Raw genomic sequence first — 19,963 nt, 5'->3', positions numbered from 1 at the left:
TAACTTTGTCAGTTTGTTTTATTACTGGGCACAGCACAGTACCACTTCATATACATACAAGCCACAGTAATACAAACAGTCCCCATCGTTGGTTTGGTTTTTTTTTTTTTAATAATTAATAAAACACATGGCATTGGGGAGAATTCCAATGTCCCAGCTCTCACAAGCTATTTTGCTGCAGTTGTAGCGCTTTTTTTATAAAATACTATGGGTTATCATGCTGTTAATACATGGAGCTGAAAAGTCCGAGCTTGCAGCAGCGCCTCTGCTTAACACTATCAAGGCAGGCTTCTCAGTACTCAGAGGCTTACAAGGCTGCTCTCAGCCATGGTCCTCTGCAGTCAAGTAACAGTCTACCAGACAGACACCCCGGTATGGAACTAGAACCTTCAAATGCTTCTACAGAAACCCACGTCATCCTGAAGCACCAGAGATTACATCCAGCACAGGGCTGGTTAAAATGCTACTGCACCTGGGCAGCGTTCCTGCAGGCAGGACCACTTCTTAAAGAGTCTGTTAAGTCTGTAGCAGCACAAGGTCAGCGAAGCTTGGAGAAAAGCTTCTGTCGTTAAAGCAGGCTTAGCTCCTCAGAAAACTGATTTAAAACTAGAAGGCACAAATGCAAGGTTGAATGTGGGCTGCATACCCCTGTGGCATGTGAGCAGTTTAGATACCCCTCCAAAGGGGAAATACAACACATAATGAATACAGTATTACATTTTAGAAAATAAGTGCATTACCATGATCCTTCACAACATAAGGAACGAGGATCCACAGGAGCCTACAGAGGCCAGTTCACTTAATATTGCACAGTAGTCCTGAAATCTAGTGTCAGGTCATGGTACTGGAGGTGGGACATGGCAGGGGGGGCAAAAACCAAAAAAAGTCTTATTTAGCAGAATCTGCCCAACTCTCCACCACCACACAAACAGCTTTTTGCCAGCCTGAGGTAGAATTACATACATACTGCTTAAACCCAGTCAAGTCCTGCTCAACTAGTCTTTAAAGGAAAAAAAAAAAAAAAGTGCACGGAATAGATGAGCCTCTTTCTTCTCTAAAGAAAGTGATGCTTCAGGTTTGAAGCAAGCCTTACAGAGCAAAGTTCCAGCAAAGATCCCTGCTCCCCACACAGAAAGCAGCGATGGCTGTCATGGTGCTACAGGTAGGGAGTGTAACAGGTACTAATTGCAAGTCTTATAGCAAGCGTGTTTTGCTCCACTCCACCCCTCCCCTACCACTTGCCAATTCTCCCTTTATTCACTCAGTCCAGTATATTTTATCAGAGTTAAGATTGTCCCCGTTGCTTTCTCCCTTATGTTCGTTCTGTTGGGACCCCTCAAAAAAGTAACCTATTTCAGCCCTTGGACTTCCAAGGGACACTTGGCAGTTTCTTCTAGAGATTCCTCTGTGTAGTATAGACAGGGAAGGATGGAAACAAGAGCCTCTTCGATGGAGAAGAGATGTTTATCCTCTGCTTGAGGACAAAAGTAGCGCATAAAGTCTGCCAGCCTCAGCAAGTACTCAATGTTATGACCAGCACAACCGCTTGATACGATGATCTGAGCCGCAATGTCTTCTTCAGATGCCGGGCCGAGGTAAGAGGGGTTCTGGGGCGTTGCGATGTAAACCAGAGCCAGGATGGGCTCCTCCGCGTCCTCCTCCTGCGGGTGGAACGTCACCAGCTTGGTGTCGTAGCCTCCCAGGACCGCTTCCCGCACGTTGAGGTACTGCAGCGACGCGGCGATCTGCTCCCCGCGCACCTCGTAGGCGACCCCCCACGTGCAGGCCTGGAGGGGCAGAGCGGGGTTAGGGGCCGCGAACGCCTCAGGCGGCCGGGGAGCCCGGCCCGGCCGGTACCGGGGAGAGGAGCCCCCCGCCCCCCGCCCCGCACTCACCCCGCGCTCCTCCTGCAGCGTCACCACCCGGCCGGGCTGTGTGGAGAGAGCAAGGGGAGAGCCGTTAGCAGCCGGGCCCGGCCCCCGGCCCGCCGCCCCCCGGCCCAGCCCGGCCCGGCCCTTACCATCCTCTCGCTGCCGCGGTGGAACGTGTCCCCCTGCCAGAAGCGGCGGCTGTACCCGCGGATGAAGCCCACCTTGCGCGAGGTGAACTCGAAGCCCGGCCTCCACACCAGCGAGCCGTACCCGAAGATCCACACCGGCGGCGGCGGCTCGGCGCCCTCCGCCTCCCCCGGCGGCTCGGGGGTGCTCGGGGCCGGCTGCGGCTCGGCCCGGCTCGGCCGCTCCTCGGGGCGCTGCGGGTCGCGCTTCATGGCGGCGGAGGGGCGCGGCGCTCGTGGGGCCGCCCGCGCGCAGCCCGCGCTTTAAAGGGCCGCGCGCCCCGCCCCCGGCGCCGGGTGATGCAACGGGGGCGGGAGGTTTCGCCGCGCGTGGGGCAAAGCGGGGCGCGGGTTGCGTCAGGCGCGCGGGGGCGGCCGTTAGCCGGGACTCGCGCGTGGGCGGGGCCGCCGGCCCTGAGGAGACCCCGGGCCGCGCTGAGGGGACCGCGGCCCGGCCGGTCGGCACGGCAGGAGGTATCCGCAGTGGGAGGCGGGGGCCGGTGGGAGCTGAGGGAGCGCAGGGTCACGCAGAATCAGAGGGAACCCCCGAGCGGGCAGCGCCCCCCGAGCCCCCATCCCCATCCCCCCCCGCAGGCTCTCCCCACAGGCTGCACCATGGCCCCGCAGAAGGAGCCTCCCCAGCCGCTCTGGGCAGCCCGGCCCAGCGCCCCGCCACCCGCCAGGGACACACGTTCTCCCTCCTGCTCAGAGGGAACCGGCCGTGTGGCGGTTTGTGCCCGGTGCCCCTCGTCCCGTCGCTGGGCACCGCTGGGAAGAGCCTGGCCCCGTCCCCTGGGCACCCACCCGGGGATACCTGCAGCCGTGGGTGACATCCCCTCTCAGCTGCTCCTCTCCAGGCTGAACAGCCCCCGCCCGCTCAGCCCTTCCTCCCCGGGGAGATGCTCCAGCCCCTCACCACCTTCGCAGCCCCCCCGGCCCCTCCCCAGCAGCTCCCTGTCCCTCTGGAACTGGGGAGCCCAGCACTGGGCCCAGCACTGCACTGTGCCTCACCAGGGCAGGGGAGAGGGGCCTGCTCTGTCAGCACTCAGTGAAAGCTGCCAGGGAAACAGCCTCATCTGCAAGATTCCTGCCAGGTGATCCCAGGGGATCACCCACTGTCAGACTCCCTGTGCACAGGGGTGAATAGCTGCTCCCCCCTGGCGAGCTGCCTGGCCACTGCCACAATCCTGGGGTGGATGGAGCAGAGCATGCCATGCCCCAAAGGGAGGCGCTGGGGTGGAATAAGCAGGGAAGCCCTCCTCAGGAGCTTGCCCTGCTATCCCCAGTTTGGCTTCATCCATGAATGTGAGCAGGTGCATTGGAAAACCAAGAAGTTAATATTAAACTGGCTGAAGCGACAGCTCCTGATGTCAACAGCGCTGAGGCGTAAGTCATATAAGCGAAACAGAGCAAGAATATCCACACAAACGCAAGGAAGTGCTGCTGAATCTGGCCAGTTGAGTGCCTTTTCCCTTGTACTGAATCCAAGCTGGAGTGTGGGCTTATGATACATACCATGTGTTACATAGGCAAGTCTGAGAAGTGTCTGTGTATCAGATGCAGACCCAACTGTAAGTCACCTTTAAGCAGGTTGTGGTGGCTCAAGAGCTGGGCTAAAGACGTGGGCTTAAATTGCCAGGTTGTTCGTTTTAGTAGCAGAAGAGAGAAGGGACGGAAAGAATGAGAAGCAAAACCACTGAGGTGTTTTCACAGAGGTATTTCTCATTATTGTTCTTGTCCCCTGCATCTAATCACTCCAAACAGTCTATTTACAGTCTTTTCTTTAGTTTCCTGTTGGGTCCCATCCAGCACCCACTTTTCCATTCCACATAACAGGGTGTTGCAGCTACAAGGCACACAGACTGTGGTGGCTGTTCCCGGTACCTTGGCACATTCACCATGGGTGACATCAACAGCTTCTATGGCTTTCACATCTGTCCTGTCGTGCCGTGCCATATGCAGCATGCCCTTCTCTTCTGCCACGATGACTGGCTCACTCTTTACTTGTCGACCTTGGATGGCTCTTCGCAAGGTCAGCTTTAACATAGCCCAAAGCTTCTTAATTTTTCTCTCCACTTGTGCTTTTCCCAGTCACCTTCTCTGTCTTACTCAGGCTCAAAGGTATGGGGTCAGCACTGCATTCTCCCAGCCCTTCACGCCGCACACCCATGCTGTTATGGGCTTGCAGCCTCTTACTCCTTCCCCACCCGTCCCTTTCCATAGGCAGAATGTGAATTCAACCCCCATTTGTACAGCTGCCATACTTGGAGGCCTCAGTGGCAGACAAGAAAGTGCTCCAGAAAGTGTTCTTCTTACAACTGTTTGTATCAAAGCTCTGCTTGGCAAAGCAAGAAATCAATCTCTAGTCTTACATTTTCAGTCTTGCAGATCCTGGCTCCTAAGATACAAGACTCCTGCCTTAGCTGTACAGTTTTTCAATGTTAAAATAATGTGACCTTTTGATCAAATTAAACCGGTTTTATGTGGGAGTTAAACCATTCCTCTGTGTCCCATTGCAGCAAGCATGTATTTTTCATGTTTAGTTCTTCAGGTTTTTTCCTGCTAAAATCAAGGAAATTTGAGCAAAACCCTAATATGTAGTTAATAAAAGCAGTAAAACGTTTGGCTGTAGCTGCACCATCTTTATCAAGCAAGGTCACAAACAGTGACAGACAAATTGGTGTCTAAAAGATGAGCTGAAGAAACTCTTCCTAGGTTCTGGTCTTAGTGATACCAGTAAAAAAGATCTAGCCTCTTTCTTCAGCTTTCCCCAGGATGAGAAGTTTCACCATTTAAGAAACGTGCTAATTATGCATATCTTGCAAATGAAGATTAGTTTAACTGCTAGTAGAAGCAAAGGAAAATTGGATCAAGAAATAAAAAAATATGCTACTGGGAAGTGACTGTATGCTTGCTGATGGGGGAGAAAAATTGCTGCTTTCCGTTGCAGAGCTGCCTCAGTTGTATTTCTTGGCCAAAAGGCTCTGCCATACAGCCAGGCCAGGTTTGCAATGGAGAGTCAATGCCTAAAGCAAAAGCCTTAGGGGACCAGCTTCAGATCCTGCACCAGTTAAACCCCACAAATCTCTGCTCCTTTCAGTGCTGTTACACCCAGATCAATTAGGTATGAGGTTAGAAACACCTTTTGAAGTCAAATCACCCTGATTTTCTGGTGTAAAGACACTGGGATATTGCTCCATCATTAAAAGCGCAGCCCGGGGGCAGGCTGTTGTTGAAGTTGTGGCATACACAGGAAGAGGTTAAGAATTTTTTTTTTGTTTCAGGCTTTCATTATTCCATTTCTTGTTACTGACTGTACCTTCATTGTACTTTGGTTAAATAACTCAAAGGGCAGGAGGATCATCGGGGTGAAGAGCTGAGCAGAAGAGCTGTCTTGCAGATGGTATAGGCATGGCTATGCAGGTAAAGCAGGTGAATACTAAGGAGAGGATTTAGTGTCTGTCAGTGTTGTTGGAGCTTGTGTTCGTAAGAACAGCCTGCCAACCTGAACCACAGGAATGCACAAACAGGTGCAAGGGAGGATGTGGAGGGCAATGGAGTTATCTGTTAAGGAACACAATGTAGATTCAGGGCTACAAGAGGAGGTGGGAAAAAAACATAGGACTTTCAACAGTTTAAAAGTGACTAGGGGAAAAAGGAATGGAAGATAATGGTCATATTCTGTTAATTATATTTTTTACCAAAAAAAAGTTTAACAGCAATAAAATTTTTTATTTTGGCCTGAGAACCAGTTAAGAAAGGAGAAAAAGACAATTGTAGCTTTATTTGTTACATCCTGAAACTAGTTTTTCCAGGTTTCGGGAAAAGGGGGAGCTAGTTTCTCTTTAGCAGTATATGCTCTGCTTCCCCATAGCGAGCATTCCCATGTTAGTGCTGGGTGACTAAGTGCCAGAGCTGCCTGTTTTTCAGGATGGTGGTGAATCACCTCGGAGCCAGAAGGACCAACAACAGGGCTGGCATGACACGTAGCAGTGAATTGAAACTGTCATTAGCTTTGTCTTGTGTTTCAGGCTTGTATTTGCTTCAATAAGCTGAAGGCACACACTGGGTTTTACCAAAAGTTGTTCTATGTGGAAAATACTGATCAGGGGTGGGAGGATTGCCAGTTAATTTCCAAGTACCACCACATCTTCCTCCGACAGCTTGGCATTGCTTTTCTCTCTATATAGTAAGCAGAAGAGAGAATCTGAAAAATAAATCTGCCCTTTTCCCCTCAGGCTTCAGTAAAGATTACAGCCCCTGCAACTGGAAGTGAGGTTCAAACAATGCCACAGACATTTTAAAATTATGTAAATCAGTACTGTTCCCCTGATATTTATGATGCCATATCCATGTGCACTTCTGTGTTTGAATCCAGTTCTTACGGCATTTACCAATCTCCTCCAGATGCGAACACTTACAATGTAAAAATGCAGTCACCCTTGTTTCAAACATGGAAATACAGAAGTGGCATTGTCAAAGCTTCCATATTAAAGCTTGGGGATCAGGAATGATATGTGGAATAGTGGGCAGGGGTCTACCGGGATTTGTTTGCTACATCCAACGGGAATGCGTTTACATTGTTAAATGCTTTAACTCATGGCGTTAAATACAGTCCCGATCAAAGAGAAGAAAAAATGACAAAGGACACACCAGTACTTTAAAGAGAACAACCCTAAACTCTAGTGGATAGGGTACTGTAAGGACACCAGACCAAAAAACAAAACTCTGTGTTATCTGGGACAAGGAAACTGCATACAAAGCACCATTCAGGTGGAAAGCAAACAAGGCAGGGAAGCCAGTCTCCACATTTAGGTGGCCTGCACCTAATGTGGTGACATGTCAAAACTAGTAATAGGATTCATAGTTTGGGGGATTCTCCAGCAGGACAGGGCTTAAGCTGATGCTGACGCACTCCACGGTCAGTCTGTTCACCCTTATGGCTGCTACAGCTCTGACTGTTGTCAGCTGTGTTGGTAGTTTTTGCAGCGTGCTCAGGTCATATCCCAAAGCCTACTGAACGCCCACGGATGGGAATGACAAACCTGATTGAGGCATGAATTAGTTATGTGAGGGGGGGAAAAAACCCAACCAAAACATAGATCCAAAGAGTATTTAACATGCCACCAGTCCCCAGTGGCCTGGTAGTTGACTGAGAAGTCCTCTGAAGAAAACTCAGCATTATCTTTTCGGCTTTTGAGTCTCATACACCGAAGGGATCTGCTGCACTATGCTTTTTGTCGACCTCCTCTCCTGTTCTCACTTCAAGGTGGTGGGTAGTTTTGAGCATGCTGCCTGGAGCTGGCCTCAGTTGCTCTGGTCACCCTACCCCTCTGTCACATTCCATGTTGCTGACTGATACTGAGGTCCCCCCAGCACTGGTCAATAAACAATTTCTCCATAAAGAATCAGGACTCCTATTTCAGATTGGATTTTATCTTGGTTAAAGGCAGACAGGGAGCAGAGGCTGAGGAGATAGTGTGGAGGGTTGCAGTAGGAGCTTGGGGAATTTTGTCTTTTCTTCCTTTAAGGCAGGAAAGAAACTGAAACACCTCCTACTAGCACAGCTTGAGGGATGAGCAAATTGACTACGGAATACAAAAGCTGCACGTAGACATGCCGGCAGCCCCTTTTGCTGGAGCACATAGCATCCCAAGCCTGGGAGCATATCCGAGTGCCAGGCTGTGAGCTGTGAACGAGACTGGCTCATCCTTTGGTGCAGTTTGACGCCCTGCTCTTCACTCCCCACAGCCTTACTCTGCTGCCCAGAACTACACTGACAGCTAGAAGGGCATTTTGAGGAGTCAGGTGGATGTCCACATTGGCAGCTTTAAGATGAGACACAGGTGGAGGAGGCGTGGGCTCACATGGCTTGGGCTGGGAACCTCAGCCTTGATTGTAAATGTCAGCGCCTTTTCCAGGCTGGTTTAGTGTTGTCATTTAGTTTCACTTCAGGAGATGATTTAATTTCACTTCCTGTATAAAAAGAAGAACAGGTTTATAGCTAAAGTTTTAACAAAGTGGATTTGAGAAAAACCTGAAGGAACTGTTTGATACAAGCTGGTAGACTGAAGAGTCCAAAGACAGAAATGTAGAAGACCCTCAGAATTTTAAGTCAAAGGTAGAAAGCAATCTACAACTTGCATCCTAAGCAGGGAAGGAAAACATTTAGGAAAGTAACCAGCTGATTTCAAAAAGGGTTTAAGAAATAATAGGGAGCTCATACAGGATGGGCAAGGAATAATGCAACAGAGAAACCTCTGTTGTGGCACTTTGCTATGGCATGAAGCAAGAACTGCAGAATTTAGAGCTAATTTACACATTGCAGAGAGTTTAAAACTCAGTAAGAAGCTTTCTAGTCAAAAGGAGGATCAAGAAAGAAGTGAGATAACAAGCAGCAATATGACTGTCAAGACTAGAGATAGCTTAGATGCAAACTGATAAAAGAGAGGATGGTGACTGTTATGAGGCTTTTTAAAAAATTACCACATCTGAAGCAAAAGCACAGTTCTAAGAACTCCTGGTGCTGGTGTCAAGGGATATGAAAGAACAGACACAAACCAGGAGTTTATTAGCAAGGAATGTAAATATATCTAAGTGGGGCAGGTGCCACATAACTAGAAAGTAGCAACCAGTGCCTGTATTTGAGACATAAAAAATAAAATGCAATGTAGACATGTTAGCCTGACCTCAATAACACACAAATCTTTCTATTATTTGCTTTGACAGAAGGAAGAACTCAGGATGCAAATACAGTTGAAATATACAGTGGGCTTAGCAAAACACTTCACTGCGGACTAAATTCACAGCTGTCTTCAATAATTGACTTTTGCAGAGAAGAGACTGTGCAGATGTAGTTCGTCCAGGCTTCAGCAAAGTATTTAATAGGGTAATGCCTGACAAGTTATGAGGTGAGATGCAGACAGGAACTGTTAAAGGGAAGATGACTGCACTGGGTAAGAGAGGAAAATTGGTGGGTATTAACTGGGTACTGTTAATCTGAGACACGCCAGTGTGGTTCCGGACTGCACGAGGGGAACACCTGCCAAATCAACAAGAGTTAATGCTGTTGCACAATACCCTGCTGAAGCTGCCACTGAAAGACTGTTTACAGTGCAGAAGAAAGATGAAAGCATGGAGAGAACAGGGAAGAGCTATTAGGCTGATCGAGGGGACGAAGAGCTCTCCTGCCCAGAGGATGTGGGACTTGCTTGGTCTGGCCATATGTAAACAGGGAAATAGGATTGGTTTACATCATGGGGTTTTATCCTGGTGACTGGGGGAAAGAAAAGGGAGCTGTTATTCAAGCTCAAATTTCTCATTCAATTGGCACAAAAGCGTATGATTAACTGGACATGAGTGGCATAGCCCAAAGATTGAAAAGAACATGCTGACCTGCAAAGCAGCAAGTTTTTAAAATTGCACCCCTCACTCCTCCAGATGAGGAACAAATAACAGCAAAATAACTACTTTATGTCAGTTTAACTCCAACAATGATCATGTGATGTCATTACATCTATTGCCTACAGTGCCTTTCCATCTAATGCTCTTGTTTGAAGAGCAGAAAGTCTCCATTTCAGGAGCATCACAGGAAATAGCCATAGTATAGCCTCAGTCAGTTGGAGCCAAGCTGCAGAATTTCCACAGATTTGTGGTGCTTGAAAGGCTTCATCAGTTTGCAATGATAAGGTTCTGTCCTGACTTGCTTTCAGCTGTTCTTGCCCATGTCATCTTCATAACAAGCATTGCTTCTGTGGCCTAGATGTTATGAATTCATTTCCTACTAAACTTAAAGACAGAGCTAGCTAGAGGATGGCCACAAAGCCCCAAGCAAGCACAAACTGAGAGTTCTGAAGTATCTGACTGATGTACTAACAGCAAAGCAAGAGCTACAGAACAAATGCAAACCCTGAAGCACCGTTCCATTGCCTGACTACTGAGAAGCCCCAAATAAGGTGACATTACAGCGTCATCTGGAATTTTGAAGAGTGGAAGGAGGTTGAAATTTTCATGTTCTACTTGCCAGCAGAGAGCTACAAAGTCTGTCATCAAGCTTTAAGAAAGGACTAGAACTAGCTGGCACGTTTTCTGAAGACAAGAAGCAGCAGGTTCCCAAGTGTGATAACGGCACAGGAGGCTTGTCCTTGGGAGCAAAGCCCATAAACCACACAGCTAAAGAGAAGTGAGAAAGGCCTATAAAAAGAGAGTAAGGATGAAGTCTGGAACAAGACTAAGCAGTACAAAGTAGAAGGAAATCCTCCCTCTACCCAGCCAGCTGGTAAAGCCCAGCATGCCCTACTGTAAGGGAAGCAGCCAGTCCCCCAGCAGCCCTCCCCATCCTGGCTGTGGCCAGAGGGATGGGTTACACCTGCAGCAGCCCCTAACAGCCTTCATCTGAGAGAGAAAGGAAACCCACCTGCCACCCAATCATCCAAATCCTCATTGAGGCAAAAAGGAGAGTAGTAACGGTGCTTCTGTTTAGACTCTTGATTGCTCCAGGGCAGGAAGACATGTGTGTGTTGACTGTCCAATCAAAGCAATAAAGCGACCACTTGCCATGTGGGACTTATGGATCAGTGTGGAGAAAGAGAGATAAGTACTGTCTTGATAAGAAGCTGCTCCTTCACTAGGTCCTTTCTCCTTTTTCTCCGTTAGAAACTTCTAACGTGTAAGTATGCCTCACTTATATTGCATTTCACTCTTTTGAATATTTGAGTGTTGCTGCAAACAACTGAGGTAGCTAACATGATGCTTAATGCGGCAGAAGACAAAATGTTTTATGCTATTGCATCAGAAAATGAGATTTGCTTATTTCTAGAATTACTAGAAGTCTGGTTTCTGTGACAAAAAAAAAACCCAACACCTAAATGGTCTTGAAATTGTGGCTTATACCAAGCGGGTTATTGTTGGTGACAAATACTGAGAGGCTTTGCTTTAAACATGGCCATACTGGGCACAATTTTGTGTTCTGATGTTAAGATTAAGTTTCCATATCAAGGGAATTTGCAGTCCTGGGGAGAATTCCTATAATAAACACCTGAAAATATTTGTCTTTATATTTTAGTACCTCTGGCACCTACTTTGAGAACTGTTTGAGAAATAGCTGTAGATGTGTAGTATGTGAGCTAACATGTTTCACTTTGTGGTATTAATAGGACAGATTCTGGCTTAACAATAACTCTACTTCTTTTGTGATTTCCTAAATCATGTGCACTCGGGTTTGGGGCCCTTAGTTCTTAGCTGTCTCAAAAAAACCCCCTGCTTTCATCTCCCTTTGGTTTGGTAACCTAGGTCTGCAGTTTCCGTAGCTGAATCTTTTTGTGATTAGCCCAGCAGATCTTGGCTTCTCTCAAAGATGAGGAGCAGAAAGCGTTAGTGATCACCACCTTCCTTAAAGCACAATGCTATTGATTTAGAACAAAATGTTATGGAAAAAACACTTAATAAGCCAAGAAATTACTCGCACACCTGCTAAGCGTTGCCTGTCTTCCTTGTGGTGCCCTGGCAAATATGATAAGCAAGTTCTGCCAGCTCTTTAATTCAGAGAGAGCATCTGTGTGTCAGATCAGGCTGTCTCTCTGCCCCAGAAGACAAAGCTGAGTGCCAGGATAACAGGCACGGAGGACTTGTGTGAATACATGCAGGTTCCACAGACACACTCTCATTCAGCCTGGAGCACAAATGTGTGAGTAACGTGTGCTGCCCAGACCATCCTTTCTGTTTTCCACAGCTCCTGCCTGTAACCTGGGTGCCAGTCATGCTGCTCTGTGTGAACTCAAGTGCCTGCTGCCTTCTTGCATGTGGGGACAGCAAGAACTTCCATGGGTGGACAGCTGGGAGTACTCGGAAGTAATCAGTAGCTGTTGGAGTTTCTGTATGGCCAGTAAAGGGCATTGTCCTCCTACACTCAAACACATGCAAGATCAAAACAGGAAAAGCACTTGCCTGCACAGAGCTGTGTTGTGCATTGGCTGTGACTTGTCCTAGGTGACTGTGGTCTGTGGTGCATTCCATGCTTCATAACCTTTGTTGCAGTTAACCGCAGCAGCATTTGAAAGGTTGGTGTTATCACTTCCAGTACGGGGATATCATGACTCCTAAATATTTAAAAACTATTACAGATGACGAAGAGAAAATTATTTCAGCATTAATCATTCAGCATCAAACCTCTTTCAGTTCAGTTTGGGAGATATGATGCTTCCAAGCCCTCTGGAATGATAGGTCAGTGCAGCTTTAGCCCATGTGGGAACAGAATTTTTCTAGTGAAATAAAATGGATTCTGTTTTTAGGAGAAGTCATGATTTTTATGGTCTGTTACCCGACTGCCAATGCCTCTCATTGCAGCCTTTCTGAAGTCTGGGTTTAGCTTTGAAAACAGTCATACATGTGTCTTGCTGTGCTCTTTTTGGGGTGGGAAAGTTTCCTTTCTGCCCTGTATGAAAAAGCTGGCCCATGTGGCAGAATGATTGTGCTGTCCCGTGCTAAGCTGGAAAACAGAAGGCTCGTGAAGGCATATTGCACCAAGTCACAAGCTGTGGTGGTAACAGAAGGCAGGTAGGAGGAGCACCAGTGACCAGGCTTGAGGTACTTGACTGCCCGGCCAAGACTACTGTTGTAGAGGCTGCAAAGAGAGAGACTGATCAACAGGGTGACTCAGAGCATTAAGATAAATTGGGGTGAATTCCCTGTGGCTGCACTGTGCAAGGGGGCGTGTTTTGGGGAAGCTGACTCCTGGCACGTACAAAGGCTGGGAGCCACTGGGCTGCTCCACCTCTACTGCTCGTGACTCATGGCATTGTCAGTGCGAAGAGCCTTGAACTGCGCAGCTGTACCAGCTGGGCTTACTTTAACCTGCCCCAGCTTTGTGTCATCTAGACGTGCCTGTACCTGGGGGCTCTGACTTCGCATCCCTTCTCCAGGCAGAAACAAGAAGTCACTACCCAGAGGCAGTGTCCTTTGCTTTTGTTCCCTGGACATCATAAGGCAGGGGTGCATTTTGCGTGACATGGTGGCTGTGTTGCCATGCTGTGCCTGAATGCCTAAGCAAGTAGGGCTCCTGCAGCCCTGAACAGCCGGTCTGTTAACCAGCTACAGCTCCCTTGCTCCCGGTGCACATGTGAGAAGGGTGCTGCCAGCCTTTTGATTGAATGCATGGTAAGGAAGGGTAAGTCAACAGCTCTTTTAGGTGCTGGGAAGATGTTCCCACTTCATCTCCGCACTATGTAAGCTGTGTGTGGGAAGTGTTGACAGTGCAGTTCTGTGGTCCATGCTCCTAATTGGGAGGAACAGGAAAGTGACTTATGTGACACTGCATCCCCTTCTGCGCAGGGAACATGGTGAGTCGAGGAACAGGCACTGGGTCACACCGTAGCTGTGAGATTGACAGCAAAATGATATAGGCTGGCAGTGACCAAGCTCTTGACTGGTTAAGATCACTAGTGCAGGCATTTGAAGTCCACTTAGGAGATCCTTGGCTATCAATGAGAGCCTGCTGTGGGCACCAGCAAGTAGAGTTCTGCCTCATCGAGAGCTGTTGTACTTTGCCAGTATTTTAATTCCTGTGGCCAAAAACAGCATCCAGTGTTGACAGAACAAGGTATTTACTGTTAACCTGTTCTCATGTCTGCTTGGGTAACTCTGTGCATGTAGCTGCAGCGGCATAGTCTGAACTTTTTCTTGCACTTGCTGACCATATCCTGATGTTGCTTCTCTCTTGGCTTACTCTGGCCTATCAATATTCCCTATGAAATTGTTTTTCTCCATCTGCTCTGGCTCTGCTGTTGATCCTGACCTGATACTAACCTTTCCCAGCTCTGCCATAACATCTCTCAATTGCAGACTCTAATTCTTCTCATGTTCCTAACCTTGTCTTATCTCAGACCCTGCTACATGCTGAGCTTTTTGGAACTGACCTAAGAGCAGAAGCTAAACTTAGCCATGCTGAATTCAGGAGCTTCATCTATTTATACCAAAGCCAGAGTTTCCCTTGTCACTCTTTTTCCTCTGATGGCAGCTCTTAGGTAGTTCGAGGTGCTGTGGTATCTTCGAGTGCCAAATGCCCTGCCTAGTTATGTCTGTCTGTGCATGGTGACAGTGACAATGTCACCAGATCAGAATGTCAATGCAGTTTACCTCCCTTGGCCAGAGTAAAGTGTAGCATGGGTGCAGGGATATGGATATCTGAGCTTATTTGGCTCTTGAAAAACAATGGGACTTCTTTGAGGGGAGGTGGAGAAGACGGAGAAACAAGGCTGGTGTGGCTTGCATGCTTTTTACAAGTAATTTACTTAAATTAATCCAATCTGAATTCCACCTGTATCTGGGTACCTCATCTGTAGCACTCGTCCCCCAGAACCACACGGCCAGTTATCCAAACTACATCGCCCTTCATTCTGTGTTGTTATAAAGCTGGATGCAGATTTTACCAGGGCACCCACCCTCTTTCATGGCCAGCGTGAGATCTGGCAGTGAGCTGTACAGTGCTGACTATGGAGAATCTTCTCCTCAGACAGACTAAAGCTGCAGGCACTCTAGTTGCACGGCCGCTGGAGGCTGATGACTGGTGTGTCAGTGGAATATCAAAGTCATAACCCGAGTGATTGGTACATGATGTAATGATTGGACTGGAATGCTGTACACAAGCAGAGGCATCGTCACCGCCTGTTTACTAACTCTGCTGTTACACATGGCCTGAGGTTACATCAGGCTAAGGTGAGCACAGCCAGATTTTTTTGAGGTGGGAACGCTAGGCTGGTGCCAGGACAACAGCTGACAATGTCAGCTTTTTTTGGTCGGTATCTTCCTCCTCTCATTTCAAGGAAAAGCCTTCAGATATTCCCTCGATGGTACCCTTGGTGTGAGATTTCACAACTCTCAGCTAAGACCTGTATTTCAAACCCTCAGAGAGGTGTGAACCCCACCTTGGTACAGATTGCACTGTTGAGGAGAGTCTCTCTGTCCTATTATCTGTGTGTATTGGACAGAAACCAATTCCTTGAGTCCATCTTTCCCGTAAGAAAATACACAAACTCTTATAGCAAAGCCCCCAGACATTTATAACAAAGTGGTTGCACAGCTGCTTGCATTCCAGATTCTGATGAATGTGGAATTGCTCTTGGCAGTGCTGGGACATGCACAGCCTGTTCTTAACTTCGTGGGGTACACATACACGTCATGTTGCAGTACAGTGGGGGGTTTCCTATATATTTTAGTCTTCTCTAGTAGAAGTCCATTCTAGGAAATCTGTGCCAGCTAAAATAAGGCAGCTGCCTTATGGCTCTTTAAGAGGCTAATGATTCTTTAGGATTATTGTTTTGTTTTGTGTTTTTTTTTAATCACCCTCTAGTCTTACAGCCTCCAGCCACATAGAGCTTGGCTACAACCTGCCAAGAGCCCAGCCTTTAGCAGCAGGTAGCTTGCAACGTCAGCTGGAGCACCTGGGCTCTGTCTGAGGGAGAGAGGCTTAATGCGGAGGTGTATGCAGGGTGAGGGGACAGTAATGTTCTGCTCTCTAGAATTTTGGTTGGCAGAGGCTTATTCATAAAGGCTGTCACTGCAGGCTAATGCCAAAATCTTTAGCTTTATTCCATATTCTGCTGCTTCAAACAGGAATGGACAGTCACAGTGCTGCCCACTCATGGGCCGACTATCTGCATGTATAATGTTATGATCAGACCCTGTTAAGTTTTAAAGCTTACACAAGAAAATAAGGATCTTGCCAAAGCAAGACTCAATTACAGTTATCAGAGGTTCCTGGGTGAAGACTGTTAAGAATGTGTTCAAATTACTTGGTGCTGAACTTAATCATTAAGCAGTTAGTGATTCCTTTAATTTGACTCCGAGTCTATGCATAACAGTTGCCTTCAGAGTCAGAGGTATGAAGAATCCCTCTAAATCTGCCAGTGCCTTTTCTCTCCAGTCCTGCAGATGGCTGAAGTGATCAAACTGTTCTCCAGGGACTGTTTAATACTGCATCTCTAGTTGAATCATTGGCCACCTATTCCTCTCCTGTCCCCCACATCGTTACCTTCTGTGCTGAAATGGGAGCCTGTAATACGAAATCTCCTTCACTGAAGGCTGTGGATGGCTGTTCTTTTCCACATCTGGCAAGTGGGAAATTCCACTACTCTCTGTCTGTCCCAGGTTTTTCTCGCCGCCCTTCTAGGCGTGCGGTCAGGGTTGTGTGTATACATTTTAGCCTAAATGAGCAGGGCAAGTAAACTGCTATTCAACAGGTTAAGCTAACATCTAATGGCACAGCAGTTTAGAGTGCACAGCCACGTCTAAGCATTCCTCCTTCCCTTTAGCTGCCTCATTAAACTGGCTTTCCAAGTATGCACTGCCACGTAGTGCAAAGCAGCCCAGTAGAGCCCTGGGATATCTTAGCCCTTGGATTTCCATGGGTGAGCAGACAGCTGTTGCATGTCAACGGCTTTGCTATGAATGAGTAATTGTGGGTGGATACATGGGTAGGCAGGTTAAATCCTTGCTGCTGTTGCACTTAAATTTTGCTGCAAGATGATGTAGTGGCCCAAAGTGGTGATGGATGTAGCTGAAGAAGGATCTGTTAATCTAATACAAAGCCTATGTACCGTGCTTCTTGCAGTCAAGCAGTACAAATATGAGAGGCAAAATCTAAGCCAGGAACTGCATCTCTTCTCTTTCTCTCTTCAGGCCAGGGTGATTTGGTGTATGTTGAACATAAATCTAGTTCTACCTTGCATCATCTTTCAAACATCAGCAGATGTGAAGTCTTCTAGTTCCGTCATGATAATGAGTTCCACACCAAAGAAGAATCAAAACTTAACTCCACAGCATCCTCTGTGAAACCTTCAGCCTGAGAAGTAATCCTTCTGTCAAACTTCAGCTACTTTCCCATGACAGAACTCGCCTGTTCTCTTTGAGCTATTTTTGGCTGTTCTTTAGATATATACGTGGTAGAGGAAGATTATGAGGGCAATTAAAAAGGAATTGCGAGATGCCGTGCTGGAGGTAATGGAAGAAAGGCGTCATGGTATGGTTGTGCAATAGCTTCATGTTTGCCACATTGCTCATGCCGGAATGCACCATGAGGCGAGAGGACTCAGTACTTGAGCGGAAGGGTCATTGTGGCATGCTACAGTATTGGTGATGTGTGTAGCAATGGTTGCATCAGATGGCTGAGCATTAGCAGTAAAGAACATCTGCAGACCCCTGAAATGGCAGAAATCCATGTAGAAAGGCAAGCTGGTGGCTATGTGTGCCTTTTCCCGGAAGACATCAGATCAAAATAGTTACAAGCTGAATCCCTTGGTTTTTCTGTGCTGTTTGCTGAGACCCTAGTGCACCGGGTTTGAAAACAAATAATTTAATACTCTGTGACCAGGCTAGTAACAAAAAGCAGCTATAAATGGGGAAGAATGGCAGAGCAGAAACCGGTGTTGGGCTCTCAATGTGAGCATTTAAATTGAAAAAAGGCTGGCATAGATTTCATAAACAAGGGAACTGGGAAGCAACACAGTTTGAAAGCATTGTTGGCTTCATCAAATTTTTATTAACAAATCTTTTTCCTGGTATGTTGTCTCTGTATGAGAGAAATTAAAGCAACTACCTAGATACTGTTATTTGTCAAATATTGTACTATGGATCTTCTAAGAAAACTGAGTGGGCAAATTACTCCTCTTTCCGTGCAGGGTTCTCACTTTACCATGGTTTTTTTTTTTTTTGTCTGCTGATCCCTCATTCTCCTCATCAATTTCTGAGGGCCCTAAGCAGAATCATTTGCCTCTCGGCACACTCTAATCTATATATGGAGAGATGATACGAAAGATAGATGCTGATAATCATGACACCTGAAATAATTTTATGCCATCAGTAGACCACAAGTACCATGGAACCATAGCATTGACCTTGCTGTATTCATTGCCTCTAGCCTAAGCATACTTCTTGCCTGAGCAGGCTCAGACATTGCATCAGTGTCCTCTAGTAATGCGCAGAACTCCTCTTACACCAGCTAATTGAGTCTAACTATCCCTATCAGAGGCAGATGAGTAAACATTAGCCCCACTTTACACCTAGGAAGAGTGGGAGGGGGAAAGTGGCTTGCCCAGGTTTCAGTGGCAACTGGTGAGCAGTGCAGGAGTACACTGTTTGCCTGCACCTGAGCCCTGTGCATGCTAGATTGTAAAGTTCTTTACGAAATACAGGAGAATAGTTAAGCATTGGGCCATCCCTTCTGTGTTAGATATTGTATTGCTTGCTGGGTGCTAGGTGATGTATTGAGAAAGGCGTGAGGGAGCAGGCTCAGAGGCACAAGTTGCACTGCCAAGCAGAATTAACAGCACTAGTGACATGGTGGCAACAGGCTTGCACTGGCAGGACAGCCTGGGTAGTCTGATGGCAAAAGGGACGCTCAACTGCTCAGTCTGGCTGCATCAGTGCCCTGGTTGGTATTTCCTTCCTTCTTCTCTAGAGAAAAGACAAGATAATTTGAAGCACAAAGCCAAGACTTTGCCCTCTGGAGGGATTCCAGGGTTGCAGATGGACTGGGCTCTTCACAGTGCTGCTGGAAAGCAATTACATTTGCAGTTCAGGGGAAGGGAAGAGGAGGAGGGAGAGTCACTGAACTGACAGCAGGGATAAGAAGGTAGCTCATTAGCACATCATCTTTTCTGCACCCTTCTGTGTGGGAGCAGATCTCCATATGATGACATTCAGAGTCTGGCAGGAATCTTATCCTGAGCTAGTAGGAATTTCTCCGCAAGAAAGTGCGAGTGGGCAGGTTTAAAGAGGTCAAAAGTGAGCTCCTCTGTGCTGCAGAGAGCATAAAGGTTCATCCTTCATGGTTGTTCTCAAACTTCACCACCAGCTGCTGGCCTGGAATGTGAAGAGAAAGCATGGAAGTAGTGAGGTATTCTTTAAAAAGAAAACAAACAAACAAAATCCCCCTTCTGCTGCACATCTCATCCACTTTTTTTGCTCCAGCCTTGGAGTGCACACCAGGAAGTATCTATTTGTTGCACTGTGTCTTTGGTAAATCATAGCTGGGAAAGATGGTGTCTCCATTCACTCTAGGAACATCCTCTATGGCAGATGAATTTTCAAGTGAACGTTAGAAGTAGAGAGCTGATTATGTACTGAGCAGTGACTTGTGCTTGGAGGATTCGAGCAGGAGCTGTACAGGAGACCTTGCTGTCTCTGTGTGGCACTCATAATTTGGAGAGCGTGAGTCCTGTGGCAGTGACAATGGCCCGTTGGAAACCCCACGGTACACTGGTAATAAAGATATAATACACTTAATTATGAGCTGAAGGGTGAATTCCTTACAGGCTTATTGAAAGACCCATGTGGCTGTTTAACAGCACTAAGGTGTACGTTCTCTCATCCTCTGAGCAGTCCCCATGGCCCCAGAGGAAAATGTTGGTGAAAGCACAGCTTAACTGTTCCCTAAAGGAGGTAGTGGTGAATGGGGAATGTGTGCATCTCACCTGCCCAGCAGGCACAAACAGCTATGTGCCAAAACAGTCCTCCATGACACAGCTCATGTCTCTCTATTTTTTGTGAAGATGTCTGTGTTACATGTGAAAAAGGATCTTGAGTCCTTTTGTTGAGATGAGGGGAGGAAGGGGCAAAAACCAAACCCACGTTGAAACCTTTTGAACCCAGCGGACACCAACTAAAGACCAACCCTTCTTATTTTCTCTTAATTCTTCTGTCTCCTCAGTATAAATGCTTTTCAGCTCAGAGTAGGGGAACTAGGGTGCCCGCAGGACCTACAGCGCCGTGGTGTGGTAACACCTCTTTTCAGACAAGCCGTCAGTCCTGGCAGTCCAGTTTTGCAGCCAAAAGGAGACTCTTCAGGATTGCCTTCAGCTTGTGCCAGTGTAGAAACCGTGCCGTTTGTCTGGGCATGTCCTGCAAAGTGTTAGT

The 19,963-nt window shown here is 47.3% G+C and overlaps 1 protein-coding gene across 1 annotated transcript; it reads right to left on the bottom strand.

Moving 5' to 3' along the window:
* CHAC1 (ChaC glutathione specific gamma-glutamylcyclotransferase 1) lies at positions 1-2,295 on the bottom strand. The gene is made up of 3 exons (XM_040602255.1): positions 2,021-2,295; positions 1,896-1,931; positions 1-1,787 (listed from the first exon to the last, which is right to left on the bottom strand). The coding sequence occupies exons 1-3, from the start codon at positions 2,267-2,269 to the stop codon at positions 1,350-1,352; spliced, it is 723 nt and encodes a 240-aa protein (XP_040458189.1). The 5' UTR covers positions 2,270-2,295; the 3' UTR covers positions 1-1,349.
* Positions 2,296-19,963: the final 17,668 nt, after the last annotated feature.

The sequence above is a fragment of the Falco naumanni genome, chromosome 7 (genome assembly GCF_017639655.2).
Source record: "Falco naumanni isolate bFalNau1 chromosome 7, bFalNau1.pat, whole genome shotgun sequence".
Classification (NCBI taxonomy): domain Eukaryota; kingdom Metazoa; phylum Chordata; class Aves; order Falconiformes; family Falconidae; genus Falco; species Falco naumanni.
Note: the sequence above shows the minus strand (reverse complement) of the source record. Positions and strands in the feature narration are given on the sequence as shown.